The sequence below is a fragment of the Leucoraja erinacea genome, chromosome 11 (genome assembly GCF_028641065.1).
Source record: "Leucoraja erinacea ecotype New England chromosome 11, Leri_hhj_1, whole genome shotgun sequence".
In the NCBI taxonomy this organism is placed as follows: domain Eukaryota; kingdom Metazoa; phylum Chordata; class Chondrichthyes; order Rajiformes; family Rajidae; genus Leucoraja; species Leucoraja erinaceus.
Window position 1 is genome coordinate 6,835,717 of NC_073387.1, and position 22,963 is coordinate 6,858,679.

A 22,963-nucleotide genomic window follows, 5' to 3' on the forward strand; every position below is an offset into this window, starting at 1 on the left:
AGGGCTATGGGTGAGTGATGGAATATTGCGTTGGGGGAATGGGTTGCATTGGGGGACCAGGCCTCCCATGTGACAGGACCCAATGTGTTCCGCTTGGTCTAGTATATTACTAAAACTCTCATCTTGTTTGTTATTATGTCTGCCTGTCTGGGTGATCCTGAAATTATGTCAAAATGGTACACGATAGCACGACCACCATACTCATCATTTTCCTGTGGCGTTGTGTTTCAAGTTACGTTCAGATTGATGTTATATTTTACAAATTATTCACATTTTAAAATTTAAAAATTAAACTTTTCACGTTAAAAATTCCCTGCCTGTACCCATTACAATGTTACAAAAGACGGGATACTGGGATTCCAGTCATTTGTATCATAGTAACGGGCAGGGGCAGGGCGAGTGGAATTGGATATTAGTCATGTTTTTAAAGATTAAAAGAGGGAAGGTGAAGAAGAGGTGGGTGGAGTGCTGGGGGATGAGGAGAAAAGAGCCGCAACTGCGCAGTCGAGGGCTATGGCTGAGTGGTGGAATATTGCGTTGGTGGAACGGGTTGTGTTGGGGGAACGGGTGAGTGGTAGAAAATTGCGTTGGGGGAACAGGACCAAATGGGTCCCACTTAGTCTAGTATGTACATATATTGTATACAAAAATGCTGTAGAAACTCACCGGGTGCAGCAGCATCTATGGAGCGAAGGAAATAGGCAACGTTTCGGGCCGAAACCCTTCTTCAGACTGATGGGGGGTGGCGGGGAGAAGAATGGAAAAAGGAGGAGGAGGAGCCCGAGGGTTGAGGGATGGGAGGAGACAGCCTGAGGGCTGAGGAAGGGGAGGAGACAGCAAAGGCTAACAAAATTGGGAGAATTCAATGTTCATGCCCGCAGGATGCAGACTCCCCAAGCGGAATATGAGGTGCTATTCCTCCAATTTCCGGTGTTGCTCACTCTGGCAATGGAGGAGACCCAGGACAGAGAGGTCGGATGGGGAATGGGAGGGGGAGTTGAAGTGCTGAGCCACCGGGAGGTCAGGTAGGTTCTTGCGCACCGTGCGGAGGTGTTCGGCGAAACGATCGTCCAGCCTCCGCTTAGTCTCACCGATGTAGATCAGCTGACATCTAGAGCAGCAGATGCAATAGATGAGGTTGGAGGAGATACAGGTGAACCTCTGTCGCACCTGGAACGACTGCTTGGGTCCTTGAATGGAGTCGAGGGGGGAGGTAAAGGGACAGGTGTTGCATCTCTTGCGGTTGCAACGGAAAGTGCCCGGGGAGGGGGTGGTACGGGAGGGAAGGGAAGAATTGACAAGGGAGTTACGGAGGGAGCGGTCTTTGCGGAAGGCAGACATGGGGGGAGATGGGAAGATGTGGCGAGTGGTGGGGTCACGTTGGAGGTGGCGAAACTGACGGAGGATTACTTGTTGTATGTTACGGCTGGTGGGGTGAAAGGTGAGGACCAGGAGGACTCTGCCCTTGTTGCGAGTGCGGGGATGGGGGGAGAGAGCAGTGTTGCGGGGTATGGATGAGACCCTGGTGCGAGCCTCATCTATGGTGGAGGAGGTATATGTGTGTTTGTGTATTTGTGAGTATTGCACACACTGAACTTTTTTCCCTTGTTTATTTTATTGTTTACCTGTGTACTATGTTTACATATTCTGATGTGTTTCTGCATGTAAGAATTTCATTGTTCTATCTGGGACATATGACAAAAAAACACTTTTGACTAATGCCTTCAAAGTCGGTGCTGTGATATTCTTCATTGGAGAATTTCAGCCATACACCTGTGTATGGATACTTCACCTGTTGAAGAAAGTCATGATCGCTTTCTAGCCTCTGCATCATTTACGTTAGCATTAACCGATCTATCCCTGGCCTATTGCAGCATCATGGATACCGTCTTTTTCCTTGCTAGAGGCCATCAGGCTGAGTAGAGTGTTCAGCTTTGTGAGCATTATAAGAAACTCAAACTGTGATCAACTCCAGTGATGATGTTTCATGACGCACAAGGTGGGCCGGACCATACCCTACATAAATAAGTTAGACCAACCATCTGAAAAACCTTTGCCTAATCAGAGCTTGTTTGACTTTTTGTTGGAAGTCTGCATTGCCTCCTATATTTCAAACCCTGATGGCTGGGTCATCAACCAATTTTTACCATCCTTGGCTTTTGATTTCTCCAGAATTTAGCGAATTTAGAGAGATGTTTTGTATAAGCATGGCAGCACAGGGAACCCAATGTGTGGTGCCACTGGGATACTTAAGATGCAACTCCAGTATTCACCATACTAGGTTTGAATTGAATTGAATTGAATTGAATTGAATTGAATACCTTTATTGTCATTCAGACCTTACGGTCTGAACGAAATTTCGTGTCACTTGCAAAAATACATACAATCATACAATAATAACAACAATAAACACAAATTAACATCCACCACAGTGAGTCCTCCAAGCACCTCCTCACTGTGGTGGAGGCAAAAATCTTAGGGTTACTGTCTCTTCCCTCCTCTTCTCCCTCTGCACTGAGGCGATTCCCCACCGGGCGATGGCATAAACAGTCCCGCGGCTCACTGAACCCCGCAAACGGGCCGGCTCAAACACCGCAGCCCGGGGTGGTCGAAGCTGCCGCCCTCCAGTCCAGCGGAACCCAGGACTCAGGTCACCGCCGCCAGAACGCCGTCCCAGCCACCGGAGCACCGTTCCAGCCCCAAGCCGGATCGCCCTCACGTGAGTGCCGTTCCACCCTCGGGCTGGGCCACTCCGACGGGAGTGCCACAGCCCCTCACGGGAGAGTCTCAGCCCCTCGCCAGGCCGCCCTCACGGGAGCGTCACAGCCCCTCACGGGAGCGCAGTTCCAGCCCCGAGCTGGGCCGCCTTCACGGGAGCGAGCCCAGGGCGAGCCCAGGGCTAGTCCTGTAAGGCTGCCTCCGGAGCCTCGTGGTCGCCAGCTCCGCCATTAGGCCTCAGCGCAGACGGAGGCAGAGAAGGGGGGTACGACAAAAAAGTCGTATTCCCCCGAAGGGAGAGACAGCAAGTCCCGTTTCATAGCTTATAATACAAATAAAATTGACTTTGACTTTGTGGTCAGCTGCTGCATACTCAGCAGTCTTCAGTGCCACTTTCTTGCACCAATCCCATATATCTTAGTGTCCTTACAATATGAAAATCTATTGATCTCTATCTTGAATATATTCAAGTCTGTTCCTCCATATCCATTGTGGAGTGAATGCCAAAAAAATTACCACTCTCTAGATAAAGACATTTCTTCTCAACTGTATGCTCAGTGTCTAATCCTTTCAATACAATCACCCTCATTTTCGAACTCTACTGTAGATCTTCAACCTTGTCACTCGATAAAAGTTTACTACAATCTTCCAAAATAAATGACGGGCACTTCCAATGTGAGCGTTATGGGCACCCCCTCTCCAAAAAGAAGGGAGAGCATGTGGAACATTTTTCCTTTGCCTCAGTGTTAGTTTTGTAAGCATGTTACAGTCAATATACCGAGGACGTATTACTTAACCATGTAATTCGTGGCTAAGGTCAGCTCACAACAAACAAATAAAATTAATTCACTACAATAATGTCTTTCAAATTTCAATCAAACAAATATAGTAAGGACTCTTTCAGACAATTGCTGTAGTTAATATGCCGCCACTTGAAATTCAATAGTAGCAATAAAATTTACAGTTACCATTCTCGTTAAAAAAAAAAATTCTGTAATTACAATCCTATTCTACTCGCCATACTGTTCAGCACTTAGCTGTGCAATTGGACAAGATCTAGAGGAGCCACAATCATTGTAGGGATTTGACAGATTACTGAGGTTGGGAGGAGAGGTGAGTAATGAAGATTTCAAGGAAGTTTTGAGGAAAAAGGAGTAACGTGTCACATGAAATGGCATAGTTGAGGAATTGGACATGACTGTGTTGGGAATGTTTATATGAATTAGGGAAACATTGAGAACTTCTGTCCATTGGCAGTGCAATTCCCATTCACAAACTTCTTCTCTAATAGTTATTGTTTGCTTTTATGGTACTTTTCACTGTAAATAATTCCGCTGGCATTCCCTGCATAACTCAATCAGATTTACACCCCTTAAACTAGAAAAGATTCCTACTTTCTCAAGCAGTATCCAAAGTATGTTTCTATTCCAGTCTTGTGTCTCCTCCCTCGACCGACCAGGGACCCCAACGGGTTGGCTTAACAATTCTGCTCAGACTACCACAGGTGGAGCAAGTGGATTTGGAAGAGTTTGAAGGGCTTGATGGGTTAATAATTAGGAGCTGTTTCATTGTTTATGCATTGCTTCCATGTGCTCCCAGCATTCTCACCATTGAGGCTTTCATCACACTCAAGTAGCGCAACTGGATGGACTATATGATCTGCATGTGTGACACCATACTACCAAACAGGCACTGTTCTATGTTCCGGTCATCTTGGACTTCATGCCACTGGATCCTGACCCAGATCTGCCATGGGCCGTGGGGTGGGCTGTCTGTGCACTAGTCTCCCCACTTTAAACAAAGTCACGCACAGGCGTTGTCTATATAGGGATTAGCACCCTGGAGACACCCATGGTTCAGCCATGACCGAAGGGGGCCTAAGAAGAAATATGTTACTGCTTTTGTGATTTGTTATATAATCACTATATAAAATTAGATTTCCCCTATCTGCATATATTAATGTTATTTTGACCAATATTTACTATATCCAGCATGTGTGACATTGCAAATTTTGAATTTGTATCTTCAATACCTAAGTCAAAATCATTAATGTAAATCATGCACTATAACTGTCAAATAATTGATCTACATACAACACCATTTCCTTTCATTTGCTTGTCTAATGTGTAACCCTTAAGCCCAACTTTGCTCTCTGTTCTATACTCAATTTGTATTAATCCAACAATGTCATCGGCTGTTAACTTCAATATTGAACCTTTTGGTACATTAACCACTTTCACCAATACCAGTGGCAAAATGACATAAATGATATTGCAATTTGTTGAAAATGCATGCTGTTTATGTCTTATTTACAAATTTTCTGTATATTTTACAAATGAACAATAGACGTGAATACCTCATTGTAATCTCAGCATTTTAGCGCCCATTAGTTTGAGTGCAAGGGCTGTATTCAATTAGGTTTGGTAATATTTCATTTTCTACATAATTATCTGATGTGCATCTGATGTAATAAATAACACCCCAAAAATCTATGTTGCTATCCACTATACCAGCGCTAGGGTTCCGCTAGAACTCGCTAGGTGTTCCGAGAGAAATCGTGATAAAAATAGGCTAATTATGTGTAAATGCATTTTTGAGTAATTTTTGTGTTTAATTTCATATTCGTAATTTTATTATACAAGGACGGCATATTCTTGGAAAATTCTTGGGTATTATAATAAAGTCTTCAACCTGCTATCCATATACTTAAAAGTCAGATCTTGGCTGTGTATTTATTTGTGTGTGTGTGTTTGCGTATAATCGCATCTTCTCGAAAAAATGATGCGCTAATGGCAAAAAGTTTACATATTCCGGTAGAGATTTTTCCCGTGGAGTCTGAAATTGCTTTATCTGAAAATGTCATGCTTTATTTCTCAAGTTTATACTGAAAATTTTCAAAAATCTGACAAAACTTTGAATTTAATAACGACTGTCTTTCGCTGATGACATCACAATGGTCTGCGTGCCCTTGTTCCTCACACTGCGAGTGACGAGTTATTCAAGTTATTCAAGACTCTGCCCGCCCCCTCTCCAAAAGACGCAGAAAGAACGAGCAAGTCGGGCCTGCCCCGGACGCTGGCCGCCCCGCTCGCCGAGTCCACGTCCCCACCTCTCTGCCCTCGTTGAGGGGACAGGACTGAGCTGTCGGGTCCTCGGGTCGGGTCATCTCTCTCTGCACTCCCTCTCCTCTGCCCTCCCTCTCTCTGCCCTCCCTCTCTCTGCCCTCCCTCTCTCTGCCCTCCCTCTCTCCCTCTCTCTGCCCTCCCTCTCTCTGCCCTCCCTCTCTCTGCCCTCCCTCTCTCTGTGCCTCTCTGCCCTCCCTCTCTCTGTGCCCCCCTCTCTCCTTCCCCTGCCACTATCTCTCTCTCTCTCTCTCTCTCTCTCTGCCACCTACCTCTCTAGCCGTGCCTGCGAGTTGGGTGTATGCATGAGTGGATAGGGCGGGGATGGGGTAAAAGGAGCCAATGAATAATATTAATATAATATCAAGGGGAGTGGTCAGTGTGTGTGTGGGTGTGGTTAACACCCCCCCCCCCCCCCCCCCGGAATGTGTGCCACTTGGTCTAGTATGATTTAAAAGTATAATAAGCAAAGGGAATATATTTATCGACGTTTATAATGGCCTTTAGTGGTCAGTGGACAGGAGCTGCATGTGACAGATTTGTGTATCAAGTGACTCACTCGAGTACAGACAGGCTCCATCAGTCCTGTCTGTACTTCCTGGCGTGCGGGTACAGTCCCTCATTCACCTACGTTCTTTAGTAATTTTTACCCATCGTTTACGGATGTTATATGAATTTAAAAAAATGAAGTATATTTATGTTTATTTGTGTTAGTTTAATAAAGATACATAATCATTTTTAAGTAGGGGTTCCCTGCGACGTGAAAATTATTACAAGAGTTCCGCAAGGGTAAAAAGGTTGAGAAACGCTGCACTATGTTGACACTGACAGAAGAATCTCCAGCCAAGATTTTGAGCATATGTTGCAATGAACTCCTTGTAGAATAATGCATTCTTTAAATATATTCATCATGTGCAAAAATAAAAGTGTGATATATCTTGTTGGAAAAGCATATTTTATTCTCTTAGGTACAAAAACATAATATTCCATTAAATGTGAATACTTATGTAGCAGTAGGTCATAAAAAAAAATCGAAACATACTCCTGTGTTAGCAAATCCCATAAGTAACCACTACAAAGAAAGCAAATATGATTAAAGTTTGACATGGATGTCAGGAAAAAGACAAAAGGAAATAGAAAGGAAAGAATAGATTTAACTAGCCAGAATAATGTATTATTTGGAATAGCAAACCAAACAACAGTGTTTCTCTCCAGATTATGTAAAACAGTAATTTGAAATGACTACATGAGAACTAAAGAAATATGTTATTTTCAGATCAGCTACAATAATTTCATACTGTGAGGATGTAGAAAAAAAAAACTGATCAAGCAGTATAACATATTTATATTATGAGAAATATTTTAAGATATCTTTTACATTTAATTGGGCTTATTTATAGAAGGGAAGTGTCACTGCAGCAATAATAGTCAGTTTTGGTCCCCTTTTATTACATGATTTAAATTCTTAGTCCAACAACACCATTGTCTCAATAGCATCCAGAGGCATTTCACAGAGATAATAGAAAAAATAGAAATTGATCCAAAGGAGATATAAGATAGTTTAACAAAGCTGGATGGGTTATTAAAATGCATTGAAGAGGCTGTAAGATCTACGGTGGTAACTTCTCAATTTTTATGTGAGTATCACTTAGAATATTGCATTCAGCTTTGGTCACTCTGCTGCAGGAAAGATGCCAGTAAGCTGGTAAGTGTGCGGAAAGGATTTTCGAGAATGGTCCCACAACTTGAGAGGCTGAGTTATCGGGAGGGATTAGGCAGGCTAGGACTTTATTCCTTGGATAATAAGGGTGATCTTACTGAACTTAAAATCACGGTGGGGCATAGACAGGGAATACATACCATATTTTACCCAGGGTCAGATAATTAAAAACTAGAGGGCAAAGGTTTAAGTTGAGAGGGAAAAGATTTAATAGGGATATGAGGGCAACTTTTTCATACAGAGGATGGTACATATATGGAATGAGCTGCCAGAGGAAGTGATCATGACAGATACAAATATATAACATTTAAAAAACTTTTGACATTTACATTGATGAGGTTTTGAGGGATATGGGTCAAAAGTATAGAAGTTGGGATGTAATGTTAAAATTGTACAAGGCATTGGTGAGACCAATTCTGGAGTATGGTGTACAATTTTGCTCGCCCAATTATAGGAAGGATGTCAACAAAATAGAGAGAGTACTGAGGAGATTTACTAGAATGTTGCCTGGGTTTCAGCAACTAAGTTACAGAGAAAGGTTGAACAAGTTAGGCCTTTATTCTTTGGAGCGCAGAGGGTTAAGGGGGGACTTGATAGAGGTCTTTAAAGTGATGAGAGGGATAGACAGAATTGACGTGGATAAGCTTTTCCCAATGAGAGTAGGGAAGATTCAAACAAGAGGACATGACTTCAGAATTAAGGGACAGAAGTTTAGGGGTAACATGAGGGGGAAGTTCTTTACTCAGAGAGTGGTAGCTGTGTGGAATGGGCTTCCAGTGGAAGTGGTGGAGGCAGGTTCGATTTTATCATTTAAAAATAAATTGGATAGGTATATGGATGGGAAAGGAATGGAGGGTTATGGTCTGAGTGCAGGTAGATGGGACAAGGGGAAAATAAGTGTTCAGCACGGACTTGTAGGGCCGAGATGGCCTGTTTCTGTGCTGTAATTGTTATATGGTTAAATGCGGGCAGATTGGACTAACGTACTGGCATCTTGATAGGCATGGATGAGTTGGGCCAAATGGATGGTATCTATACTGTCCGAAGTATGTACATGGATAATAGAGAAAAGGTAAGGTACATATGTAGAATAGGAGCATATCATGGGTCTAGAGAATGTGAGGGATTTTTATTAATCGCACAAGTGGGCTGTAGAAGATTTCAAAAACAAGGATGGGATTGTCATATTACAGGCTGCTGGAAAACAGCAAGAACATGAATGATAGTCAAAGGAAGACTTGTACATGAATAACATTTTTGCTGACTTTTATGGAAATTAGAAGATAATAAGTATGAGAATAATCAAATACTGTATATACATAATAAAAATAAAATGATGGGCAGCGTGGAGATGAGTAATGTTACAGTGTTGGAAGAACCCAATCTATGAAAGGGGATTTGCAATCAGGAGCTTAGCTCGGGTCATATATTTTATTTACTGGATGTGTGATGGAGAAAGTGATTACAGTTGAAATTTATAGTGAGCAGCAAAGATGACACATTTAGTTCAGGCACGATTTATTTGTAATAAATGGTTTTGTGTCAAAGATTGGATACCTAAAAACTAAAAAAACTGCATAGAGATGCCTAATACAGAACGCAATGTCAAACACTTACATGTGGAAATGATCCTGCATCTGTCAATGTACTTCCAAAAAAAAACATGTGTTGGAAAGGAAGCCCAAAGTCCTTGGGGGACAGAAAATAACAGTCTGTTAGAGATGGGGAGCTGATGATTGAAGAGAATGCCATTTCTGGAGATTCTAAAGCAGAGATGAAGCAATAAAAATTGAATTTATTGAGAAAACATTTAGAAAACAAAACAGTGTTGACAAAATATTTAAAGCAGAAAGATGTGGTCACTCATATGACTGGCAACTGAAAATACATGAGGCAAAAGAAAACACAATCATCATAGAAATAATGTCACACACATATATATTTCTGTTAAAAGGCTATGCATTGGACATTGGACAAAAAATAAGTTTGAATCAAAGTAGGACTTGGTACATGCTCTGGATTTTGAAACACATGTTGTATGATTATCATACCTAATTTTCTCTTCCTAAAAACTTCTGCGATTTGGTTTGGTTTAACCACAGACATTATTAAACCATTTGACAGTCTGGCATCATTTGCTGTGAAGTAATTTACCACAGGGTTGTTGACAAAAGTTCTAATCCTGTTTAAAAGAAGCAAAGTGCTGGAGTAACTATGGGTCAGGCAGCATCAGGGAATGGACAGGTGACACTTTGAGTCGGGACCCTTCTCCAGGCCAATGGAATAGTTTCATTCATTATTATCATGTGTACTGAGGTACAGTGAAAAGCTTTTGTTTACGTGCTATTCAGTCAAAGAAAAGATTATACATGATTACAATCAAGCTGTGCACAGTGCCAGGATAAAGGGTACAACATTTAGTGCAAGATAAAGTTTGATTAAGGTCTCCAATGAGGTAGATGTGAGGTCAGGGCCGCACTGAGGGAGGTAACAGCCGGAAAAGAGTGGTGGGGTGGGACAAAGCCTGGTAAGTGATAGTTTGATACCAGAGAGGGGGAGGATTGGCAGATGGGTGTGGTAACAGGCAAAGGCTAGAGGTGAATAGGATGCAAAATGCTGTCAGAAATGTAAAGGAGATAAGTGAAAAGTAAGGCTGGAGGTAGGGATATGAGTGGAAGGAGGCAGGGGGAGAAGAAAGAGTAGGGATGACAGAGAAATATGGAATTCAAGGTGGGAGGTGAGCATATGAAGGAGGGGATAGGAGCTGGGTGAATTGGATGGTGAGAGATGGTGTGAGAAATGTGTACATAACAGGTGGAGATGAAGGAGTAGGGAAAGGGTGGGGGTTAGCAGCAGGGGTACTAATTGAAGTTGGAGAATTCACCAGGGTGGGGGGTCATACCTCATCCCAGAGTGCCATATTTTTCTTTTATCACTCCTCTTTCCCCTCCTCCCTGTCCCCTTCCCTCTAGCTTTACATTTCCTTATCTCCTTTTGTCTCCTTTTCACTCTTGCCCAGGTCACTTATTCCACCCATCCATTAATCACCTCATATCTGCCTATCATCCCAAGCTTGACAATCCAACTTGAGAATCTCTTCCAGCAAATGTTGTCATCTGAACTGACTAGAACTCTCAACTCTCAATCTCTTTCAATTATTTCATTGTCAGCAAAAGAACAATGTGTGAAACATTAATTTTGTTGACAACACTACCATCTCTTGACCATCAAAGTCCTGACCTGCCCCATTCTGGAAATGCAGACTTGGTTCATGCGCACTCATTTCTCCTACCGTGTCTCACTGCCCCAGTCTCCTTTCCCCCACCTCCATACACTCATCGCTTTATCCGTTTTATCCCCCTACTTGCTTCCAGATTTGTGATCAAAAAGCAAGCCGCTATTCTACCATGGCACCAATAGGAGGACCTCTCAAACAACTTTATACTAATGCAAACATTTTCATAATTTAGTCTTTCTCAGGCAATCAGAGGTATCAAATTCCTTCTTCTGTGCTCTTTCCATGCACAGACCATTTTTCAAACAATTTTTTTCCACAATAAGCCGACTACTAGATTTATCATATCTACTCTCCAGCAATTTTCAAATTCAATATTGTACCTTGTTGACTTTGCCTTTAGCTTTGTTAATGTATGCAAACAAACTGAACTAAGTGATTGATAATTGTGCAACTAGAATTGGTTAAGCTAATGGGCAATAGGTTTTATATGATTAGGCATAAGGTAATGCGCAATGGAAACCAAGAAACATAAAATGGACAAGAAATGGGTTTCCATTAATGAAATGTAAGTTTAGCTTTATGATTAATAATCATTTTAGTCAATGTCAGATTGTTATTAATAGAATATCCCAACACACGGGGGTTTAAATTGATTATGAATTTTTTTTAACTCTGTATTCACTGAGTTACGTAGAACAGCACATCACAGGAGCAGGTCCTTTGGCCCACAATGTCCATACCAAAATTGATTAATCTAATCTTCTTTGCCCGCATGTGATCCATATCCTACCATTCCCTGCATATGCATGTGTCTATCCAAACGCCTCTTAAATACCACTATCCTATCTGCCTCCACCACCACCCCTGGCAGCATGTACCAGGCACCCACCATTCTCTGCGTAAAGAAAAAATGAACCTCACACATCTCCCCTAAACTTTGCCCCTATCATCTATGAGAATGTTTACAAAGCTATACCTTCTCGTCTTTGACATTTGAATCCTGGCAAAAAGGTTCCAACTGTCTACCCTATCTTTGCCTGTCATAATTTCAGATACTTCCAACAGATCTTCCCTCTTCCTTCTTTTTCCAGAGAAAACAATGTAGATTTGTCCTACCTCTCCTTCCACCTAATATTCGCTAATCCAAGTAGCCTTTTGGGAAACCTTTCTACACCCTCTCCAAAGCCTCCACGTATTTTCCATAATGGAGCAACTTTCTATAAGGGAGCGACCAGATCTGCACACGGTGCTCCAATTGCTCCTTAACCAAAGTCATATAAAGCTGTAGCGTGACTTCCTGACTCTTAAGGGCCTGTCGCATTTCGGCGTAATTTGCGCGTGAAGATTTTGTGAATTCCAAACTCCTGGGGCGCCGCGAGCAACCGCGCGTTATTGCCTACATCACCACGCACCATGCTCGCATCACGTTCGACGACGCGCAAATGACATCCAAGTGGGACAAGCCCTTTATACTCAGTGCTCCAACCTATGAAGTCAAGTATACCACATGCCTTCTTTACCACTCTATCTACTTTTGTTACCATTTTCAGGGAGCTATGGACTTGGATCCCAAGATCCTTATGTATATCAATGCTGTTAAGGTCTCCCATTAACATTCAACCTCCCAAAGTGCAATGCCTTGTGCTTACTCAGATTAAACTCCATTTGCCATTTCTCCACCCATTTTTGTAGCTGCTCTACGTCCCATTATATATTTTGACAACCTTCTTCTTCACTTACTCACTTTATTTTTATTACAGACTCATGGTCCAGATACAAGACAAGACATTACATGAAATAAATTGCATACAAAGGCACAATAAATTACATATAAAAGCACAGTAAATTACTTCCAAAAGCACAATAAATTACATACAAAAGCACAATACATGGTTTAAGATCAAGAATTTAAAAAATCGATGTCCTACAACAAGACAACTATACCAATGTCTCCACAGCTGGGATTGGTAGCGTGTAGTGCTAAATCTTATGTTTGTTAAGGCCCAGATTATTTCATTTTCAGAGTCATTAATCCGGCAAATACATTTATACATAAGATTTCTTAAGGCAGTTTGTAAAGTATTGACTCTTGCAGCCACAAACATTTCACTTGCATTACACCATCTAGGTCTTTTAATGAATATTCTCATGGCATCATTATAAGCTACTTTAAGTCTCTGTAAACTTGCTTTTCTGTAGTTTGACCACAAGTGTGCAGTATAGAGTGGTGTACAATAAGCTCTGAACAGAGACATCTTCACTCCATCTGTACCCGCACTAAACTTGTGTAAGAGAATGTTTGCTTGTGCATACATCATACGGCGATGGCTATAAATATCCTCATCATCTGTCATTTGTTCTGTAGTAAAATGTCCCAAGATATTTTACCTTATTACAGACACTACGATTATTATCAGACAATTTAAAATCGGGAAATTGTAGACATTTATCCTCTTTGATTCTACAGATCATAACAGCATTCTTACCAGCATTATATTTAATATCATGTTCCACATCATACACAAAATATATAGTAAGGAGCTGCTGGAGACCAGCGCTAGATGGGCTAAAGATCACAAGATCATCTGTATACATAATATGGTTCATTAGAGTATTACCAATCATGCACCCAGTATTACAGGCTTTCAATTGCTTGGACAGATCATCAATATAGTAGAGATTAAAAAGACTGGGGACAAAATCCCCCAGTGTCTGACACCATTGCTAACCCCAAATGGGGCTGAGACCCTATTGTCCCATTTTATTTGCAGAGTCTAGAAGAGGGCATACCAGTATGCCAGAATACCCACAGCTCTGTTAATATTGGTATCATTTGCTAACTAACCAGTCTACATTTGTGTTGTTTGCATAGGTCACAAATAACAGATGTCCCAGTACAGATCCCTGCGGAACTCTATGGGTCATGGATCTCCAGCCAAAGTAACATATTTCCACCACAACGCACTGTCTTCTATGAATGGGATTCCATGCATCTTAATTTTCCGGATTAGCCTATTTAAATAAAGCCTCACCTGAACACCACCTTGGAATTCAATTTAAACCATACCTCAGAAATTCAGGAATTAACTAGAGTTCTTTTTTTTTTGTTTTGAAACTTGCCCTGAAATTTGTTAACTGTAATTGTGAGGGACCTCTGAGTTTACTATTACATGCTACACCGTATTCAAGTGGACATTGATGCATTGGGAAGAATTCTGGGAATAGTAGCAAGGATAATTGCAACACTTAGATCCTGGAGAAATAAAGATTGGTGTCTCCTCGACATACAATGGGGTTACGTTGCCATAAATCCATCGTAAATCGAAAATATCGCAAGTCGAAAACGCATTTAATACAATGCGATCACGTGATCGGAAGTGACGTGCGGCTCGTTGCCATTGCCGAGCGTTTGCACCATCGTAAAGTCGAAATATCGTAAGTCGAAGCATTGTAAATCGGGGAGCATCTGAAGAGGAAAGCAGGCTACCCAATGTGGATATAGCTTAGCAAATGCTAAATTAAAGGAAAATTGCTTTTCTAAAAAATAGAGAATACGTGGAACTGATTTCTAATACAAGTAACTTGAAAATATGCTAGATCAATATCCGACCAGAAGTTGGATTGAAATTTGTAGACAAATTATCTTGAGGTTTTCTTGACTGGTGTTGGAATCCACAGAGAGATTAGCAGAGCACTCCTTGAAGCAATTGCATTTGGGATCCATAAAAGAAACAGCATTGATGGCCAGAAGGGCCTTTTCTCATTCCGTGCTTCTTTATTTACAGATTACATTTGCACCAATCTGTGGAGCTTTGGGAGAAATCTTCATTAGAGATACCCTCCACAGGATCATTTTCAGGATGAATGGCACAACGATCAGAGTGCCACGGAATGGTGCCCCTACATTTCTCTGAAGGTAACCTTCAGTTGGCTCTATGGAGATAGAAATGGCGACATCTTGGCATGATGTAGAGCAGGAGTTCTGGATTTGTACTTGCATTCAGCATACCATTGGCTCAGTTGTCTGATAAGGCAGCTAAGTCAGGTTGCAAAAAGAAATCACAGTTTACTCCTGTCAGTGTTTTTGGTTCAGTCTGTGCAATGTGGTCTCCTTATTAAACTATATTTGGCACATGTGACTAGATTCAACCTTCATCGTCTCTGATTGTGGTCAGGCAAGTGAAGGCAAACCACTGATCTTTTTTTTTGTTTGTGTCAATCCTGTGGAAGGTACCTCCATTTGGGAGATTTTCTCTTGAATACTTGAGTTTAAACTGAAATATCATTTTTTTAATTTGATGCTTATATTTTGAATGTCTACTTAAGCAATACAGATCAGTGACTGTTACTATTCCCTTCTCTAAGATCACAATAGAATCTACATAATAAAGTGACAGTATCATCTGTGCAGATGCTTAAGATTTGGCTTAAATGGGTTTGAATAATGCAATATGTGAGAACTTTTTAACAAATGCCTTTCAAGAATTAGGATTAGCATGCACATTAAATTTATAAAAACACAAATCTTTGTGGATTAATAACATTTGCCTGCATTTAGGGGTTGTATATAAAATATCGTAATGGTTATTGTATATATGTGACAGAAGTAGTTGGTATTGTAAAGTTATGGAATCTAGTTGGATAAGATGACCTAATACCATATTCAATGAAGTTCAAAGAAGTTGAATATTATTCTATTTTAAAGCAAATATTCTTCCTTTAAAGCCTACTTTGTTTATTTTTAAAAGAATATGTTCCATAACAAATGTCTGCAGATTATTCTTACTAAAATATAATTCCAGAAATGGTTTTCTACAATAATAGAAATATTTGGGGGAAGGGGTGCATGTAGTTGGGGTGGTGGTGGTGGAGGTGAGGATGTTAAGATTATTTGGCTAGTCTTCTTGTTCTAATACCAACTATTTACTAATTACAGTTTATAACAAGTGAGTATAAAAAACCAGCACCATATATACTATGTTATATACTGTACTACCGCTGGCTTATCTATAATCACCAATACCTGCATCTAACTCCAGGATTGCATGAATTCTAATGAATAGAAAACTAAAAAAAAAAGTTGAAATGTAACAGTCATGCATCATATGCCTTGACATTTAGATTTGGTCTATATTTGGTCTATATTCTATATTTGGTATATATTTATATCATGGTATATGGACACACTTATCTGTTTTGTAGTAAATGCCTACTATGTTCTGTGTGCTTAAGCAAAGCAAGAATTTCATTGTCCTATACAGGGACACATGACAATAAACTCACTTGAACTTGAACTATAGATGAGCGAGGAATATAAGTCTTATCAAGTCTATCATTCCCTGCCATTCTCTTCTGGTCAGCCATCTTGAATTTTGCAATTCTTATAGTGAAGAGTTCCCACAATGTTTATAGATTGGGAATTTCAGAATTTGGCCCCATTGAGAGTGGAGGGACGTAGACCCACATTTGGATGGTGATTAACTTGGAAGGAAACCTCAAGATGACGGCGGTGCTGTACTATATTTAGATGGTAAAATTCATAGTTTTGAAGGTCTCTGAGGAAACTTTGGCAATTTTGGGCATATGAGATGAGTGGTGGAGGGATTTTAAATTTAAGACATTGCAGCCTACCTATTTGCCACTGACGTAAACTAATCCACTTGAAGAGCCTGTATATGTCACACACAGCAGATGTAGTACATAGTTTTTACACTTGCATTCTCCAATTACACTACTTTCTCATGGAAAGTTAACAAGTACAGGAATTGGAACCGTTACTATTTTTTTGCCACACAATTACATTTAACAAATTTCAGGGCAAGTTTCAAAACAAAAAAAAACATAACTCCAGATAATTCCTGAATTTTTGAGGTATGATTTAAATTGAATTCCAAGGTGGTGTTCAGATGAGGCTTTATTTAAATATACAAGATGCAATGCAAGGCCTGCACCATTCAAACCTTCACGACAATACATTTACATTGCATTGGCCTGCTGGTCTATGTCTGCACACTTGATCATTGATCTACAAGAAATTATTGGAATCCATTGTAGAATGAATGCGTTGTATTGTTGTATTCACTACTGCTATTGTCCCTATATTTCCTGCTTTTGCTTGATGATAAAGACTTTTGTGAGAGTATACCTTGTTTATCATCTATCAATTGCCAGTTCTTGCCCTACCCCTCCCCTCGCCTCTCCTTACCAGCAATTCTTCTCTACTCCATCTGTCTGAAGAAAGGTCCCAATTCAAAACATTATCTGTCCATTTCCCTCCAAAGATGCTGTATGGCCTTCTGTGTTCCTACTGCACCTTGTTTATGAATATGGAAGTGTTTTTCCACTGATTATAATATAGCGTTCTCCAGTACATAGGAACATAAGATTTAGAAGCAAGTGAAGACTATTACACTCACATTCCGTACAGATTATAGATTATAGATTTCTTCAGCACCACTTTTCTTTATTATCTTAATATCAATAATATATTAATCTCTGCCTTAAATACTCAGCGCCTGGTCTATAACTCTCTTAGATGGAGAATTCAAAGGATATACCACCATCTGCATGAACATTTATTTTCAGTTCAGTGGCCATCCCCTTATTTTGAGCCAGTGACCCTAGTTCTACACATCCCTGCCAGTGGAAACATTCTTTTGTGTACCTTGACAAGCATGTAAGAATGTTGAATGTTTCAGGGAGATCATCAGTCATCCTTCAAAACTAAAGTGAATATAGTCTCAGTCTTCTTTATTGTTTGTCCAAAGACAAACCTGCTCCCTGCTACTCTCCACTTGGATGCAATCTGGTGAACATTTGTTTCACTTCCAGGGGCTCTAGATGTAGCTTAACTAAACTATATAAAAAATGTTGTGAGGCTCCTTGTACTTAAATCCTTTTGCAGCAATGATTAACTAATGTATTCTTTCCTTATGGCATGCTGCACTTCCAACTAATATTCAAAGATTTGTATACCAGCCCTCTGAACGCCAACACCTTTCAATCTCACAGCATTTAAAAATAGACTACTTGTCTATTTTTCTACTTGTGTGAATAATTTTTTCACACTGTCTTTGTTAGAGCAAAATTAAGTTGACCATTTCTGAATGCTGATATTTCTAGCATAAAAAGCACAAAGAAACTCAAACTCTTCCCTGATAATCCTTAAATAGATTTCTATTGTCTCTGTAGTTCTCTGGGCGCTCAACTAATAACTAATGAATATTATTACAAAGTTGATTAAACCCCTTAAAAAGTTCAACTAATATTCATTTAGGAATAGGGCAAAAAATCTTATGTGCAAAAAATTATTAGTAAATCAATGTGAAATCATCATGTCAATAACAGTAAAGCACAATTGTTCGAATAGGGTCGGATATACCATGCTTGATTAGCTTTTGGAATAGTGAGACTAACTTGGTTAAAGAAAACAAAAAGCTTTCATAAAATAATTTTGTTTTATAAAGAAAACTTAAAACTGTGTTCACACCTCACGTATTAGCATCTCTTAAAGCATCCCTGGACTTTGATATTGATGATTATATTGAACAAAGTAGCGGATAAGATGTAATTCCGAAAATCTTGTTCACCACTTTTGAAATAAGTAGACACATTTTTCTCCAGTGTTGACATATATGTAAGAAAAAGCAATACAAATAACACATCTGACCAATACCAAATTTTGTTCCCTCTTTTATGATGTTGTGAATTTCTCATCCCTCAGGAAAATAGATTTTGCACCTTTGGGGTCAACTAACATTGCTTCCCTTATTAGATTAATTGTTTTAGCTAACAGGAAAGAGAAATTTCCTGTTTTATGATGTTCTATGTGCTTTTTCCCCTTCCTGGTTATACCACCTCATGCTGGAAAACAGTCCCATGGATATTCTGAATGTGAAAATGTCAACTGTGAATCATAGGAAATGATTCAACCGGGAGTCATTTCATTAGCTGTGTCTGTTTGTGCTCTTATCAAAACATTTATGCATTTGCAGTTTCCAAGAAAAATAATCAGGAGGAAAGATTCCGATTTAACTTTTTTTCCTGTTGAAACCTGCGATTTTGATATCAACCCCTATTGACTCACTTAGCTCCTACAATGCAGCCAAGGAATAAAATCCAGAATCTTCTGATCAGGGAAGTCATCAATGCTCTCTACTCCAGAGAAAAGGATTTTACAAATCAAGTCGTAAGGCGGCATTAAGTAATAAGATAACATACAAATTATTATAAAAATTCAGATTTTCTCCTTAACATTTTCCATTTCTTTTTCAGAGTGAAAATAAATATGTTTCAGGGTTAAGCTCAAGAAAGGATTATGGTGATCAAAATATTGCTGGCCAACATATGACTGAAAAGATAAAAATAGAAGATGATGACCATTATAAACCTTCTGGTTCCAACAGGGGAACTCAGCAGACTAAAGATTTATTGTTCTTAAAGGATCTGAATGGAACTGATGGGTCACAACATACAGATCTGAAACTTCCAATAACTTTGCACCCACTTCCACCTGGAATTAAACTTCAGCTTCAAGGTTCAACTTCCACTTGCGATGTGGTCAAATTTGCCAAATTATCTGGATCACTAGCATCAAACAATTTGGGCGACATTAGGCTACAGACACAAGTGGACCCATCCTTGAAGATCAACACTATCAATGTTCCTCTTACTGTACCTCCTACTGAAGCAGGTACTTCTAGAAGTCTTTATCTATATTTAAGAAAAAAATAATTTGTCTTCTGACAAACCCTATTTGAGTTCAGTGTAGTCCTGGTATTATTTATATGCTAAGCAACATATTTCCAACAGTAAATCTCCATGGGACCTGTAACAGTAGCTATTGTATAGCACTCCAAAGTCAAGTTGTGTAAGCGTGGCAGGGTTTGATTTGGTATTTTAAGACACATAGACAATAATTACACCAATAATCTTATTTAATAATTATTTTAAAAAATTGTTTTGCTGGTGACATACCAATATTTATTTAAACAATTAAAAATATTTCGGAGATAGATTGTTTTCTAACGTGTAGATATACGAAGGGACCAAACATGTTGGAGACCATACAAGCCAAAGAATTTGATTCATCCATGCCCAAGATTCATGAATAAATTGCATATAAAAATAATTTTGCCCAAGAGTTTTCTCCCCCTGTGCCCCACCTATTTCTTCCTTCCCGTTCCATTTACATTCCTTTCTCAAGCTTCGCAATTCCCAACTCTTAAATCCTTTTGTGTGACTCTTCAATACCATCTGTCTTTTCATCTCTGGCCTTTGTCCAATCATCTGTCTAAACCAAACACTCTTTGAACCTACCTAATCCTTGCCAGGCTTTGTCCGGCCCCTCTTCCCTTCCAGCTTTCTTTACCTCCACTGCCCCACAATCAGTTTAAAGAAGAGTCCCAACCCAAGACATCACCTATCCATGTTCTCCAGAGATGTTAGCTGACCCGCTGAGTTACTCCAGCACATTTGTCTTTTTTTTTGCCCAAGAGAGATCATGCCAGTGATCATTTTAAGGTGGAATCTTGCTAACCAGGAGATTGGAATGGACTTCTATGTCTAGGATTCTATGTCTAATTCACCCATTCACAACTCATTATTTCCTGGCATCAATTGCAGGCCTAATGTTTCATCCCTAACTAAACTAAATAGTTTTGGAATCCAATTATGACCTTTGCTGAAGAGTCATAAAAAACATAGGCACATCAAGCAAAATCACCAAATTAAAGGTGATCCCCTTGGCTTTCATGAACCATATTATCCTTGCTTACTCTGCTCAGAGTTCCAAACTCACCAGCTGACCAGCTGTACAAGGACAACTTCATCACTATTAAGGACCTTAGTGAAGACCACATTAGGGCTGCTGGAAATAAGCTTTCTCCCACTGCCTTGGAGTGTTCAACAAACAGAATATGGTGCTCTGCAGTGTGCAATATAATTTGCTCGAGATGGAAGAAGGGGAGAATTAATGTGCAAGTTAACAAGAGCAGTTTGTTTAAGATCTTGTTTTAGTTACACTGTGAAGGTTTTGGGGGTGGGGGAATTGGGAAGGGGGAGGGAAGAAAGAACGTGAGTGAAAGACTTGCTACAGCATCCCACATTTCCTAATAATACCTAGCTGCTTCTGCAGGTCCTAACTGAAACTGTGAGTAAACATAGAAACATAGAAATTAGGTGCAGGAGTAGGCCATTCGGCCCTTCGAGCCTGCACCGCCATTCAATATGATCATGGCTGATCATCCAAATCAGTATCCCGTACCTGCCTTCTCTCCATACCCCCTGATCCCCTTAGCCACAAGGGCCACATCTAACTTCCTCTTAAATATAGCCAATGAACTGGCCTCAGCTACCCTCTGTGGCAGAGAGTTCCAGAGATTCACCACTCTGTGTGTGAAAAAAGTTCTTCTCATCTCGGTTTTAAAGGATTTCCCCCTTATCCTTAAGCTGTGACCCCTTGTCCTGGACTTCCCCAACATCGGGAACAATCTTCCTGCATCTAGCCTGTCCAACCCCTTAAGAATTTTGTAAGTTTCTATAAGATCCCCTCTCAATCTTCTAAATTCTAGAGAGTATAAACCAAGTCTATCCAGTCTTTCTTCATAAGACAGTCCTGACATCCCAGGAATCAGTCTGGTGAACCGTCTCTGCACTCCCTCTATGGCAATAATGTCCTTCCTCAGATTTGGAGACCAAAACTGTACGCAATACTCCAGGTGTGGTCTCACCAAGACCCTGTACAACTGCAGTAGAACCTCCCTGCTCCTATACTCAAATCCTTTTGCAATGAAAGCTAACATACCATTCGCTTTCTTTACTGCCTGCTTGCACCTGCATGCCTACCTTCAATGACTGGTGTACCATGACACCCAGGTCTCGCTGCATCTCCCCCTTTCCCAATCGGCCACCATTTAGATAATAGTCTGCTTTCCCGTTTTTGCCTAAACTCCCCTCATGAGGGAGAAATGATGCAGCTTTCTTCAAGCCATTAGCACTCTCCTTTAATTAGGAGGTGTTGGTGGCGTTGTCCATGAGTGCCAATGTTTTAATGGGCTTTTAAGCAATGACCTATTATCCAGAATCATGCCTCATACAGAGCATTTCTAATGTCTGTGGACAAGCAAGGATGGCGAGGCTCTTCAACTAGTCAGACTGAGGAATTTTCACCAACGAAGAAAGTCAAAACCAGAAAGTATATATTACACTTAAATCTTGTAAAAAGTAACCAAAAATCATAATCATACTTAGCCAAGTATGTTTTGCAACAGATGAGGAATTTGATTTGCCATAGTCATACCAATAAAAAGCAACAAAACACACAAAATACATTTTAACATGAATATCCACCACAGTGACTCCTCCACATTCATCACTGTAATGGAAGATGAAAAAAATCTTTTCCCTTCTTTGTTCTCCCGCGGTCGGGGGCCTTGAGTCTTCCGTTAATGGAGTGATCGTGGCTTCCCGTCGCCGGCGCCGTTTGGGCCCTCGCATCAGGGCGATCAAACACCTTCATCAGGGAGGAATCTCAGCTCCCCCACGCCGGGCTGTTCTGACCCGGGGCTGTTCAAAACCTTCTGCGTTGTTTGGAGCTCCCGACATCGGTCTCTACCTGAGACAGCGAGTTCCTCGATGGTGAAATCCACAGTTGGAGCGTCGATCCCAGTCAAGGGATCAGCTCCGATGGTAAGTCCACGTCCCCGCGGTGGGGCTCAAAGTCAGTCCCGAGCAAGGCCGCCAGCTTCATGATGTTAGGCCGCAGAGCGACCGGAGATACGATCAGGAAAACAATCACATCTCCGGCAAGGTAAGAAATTGAAAAAAAGTTTCCCACGACCACCCGCCCCCATCCCACACATAAAACAAAGCAGAGAACATTAACACAAACTTAAAACACAATAAAAAATAACAAAAAAAAGACAAAAAGGCTAAAATTCTCTGGTATGTTCACTGGGTTAATACAAGTAAGTATCCTTATTATTACTTCAGTCTGAGATTAATTTTGGTGAAGAAAAAGATTATACTTTGCAGCAATTTCTAGAATTTTGCATTTAAAGGTAGATGTACTGACATCTTGTTTCGACTTAATTTACTCAAAATAAGTGGAAGACACAGTGGGGCAGCTAGGCGAGCTGTTACCTCACAGTCCCAGTGATCTGGGTT

The 22,963-nt window shown here is 40.4% G+C and overlaps 1 protein-coding gene across 5 annotated transcripts in view; it reads left to right on the top strand.

Annotated features, from left to right (window-relative positions):
* The window catches only part of LOC129701432 (transcription factor SOX-30-like), an 82,837-nt gene that overhangs the window by 10,746 nt on the left and 49,128 nt on the right, over positions 1-22,963 (top strand). For all 5 annotated transcript variants that reach the window (XM_055642607.1, XM_055642609.1, XM_055642608.1 and 2 more), the window contains exon 2: positions 19,073-19,490. In XM_055642607.1, coding sequence (XP_055498582.1) covers positions 19,073-19,490 — 418 coding nt within the window. The remainder of the gene's footprint in view (positions 1-19,072; positions 19,491-22,963) is intronic.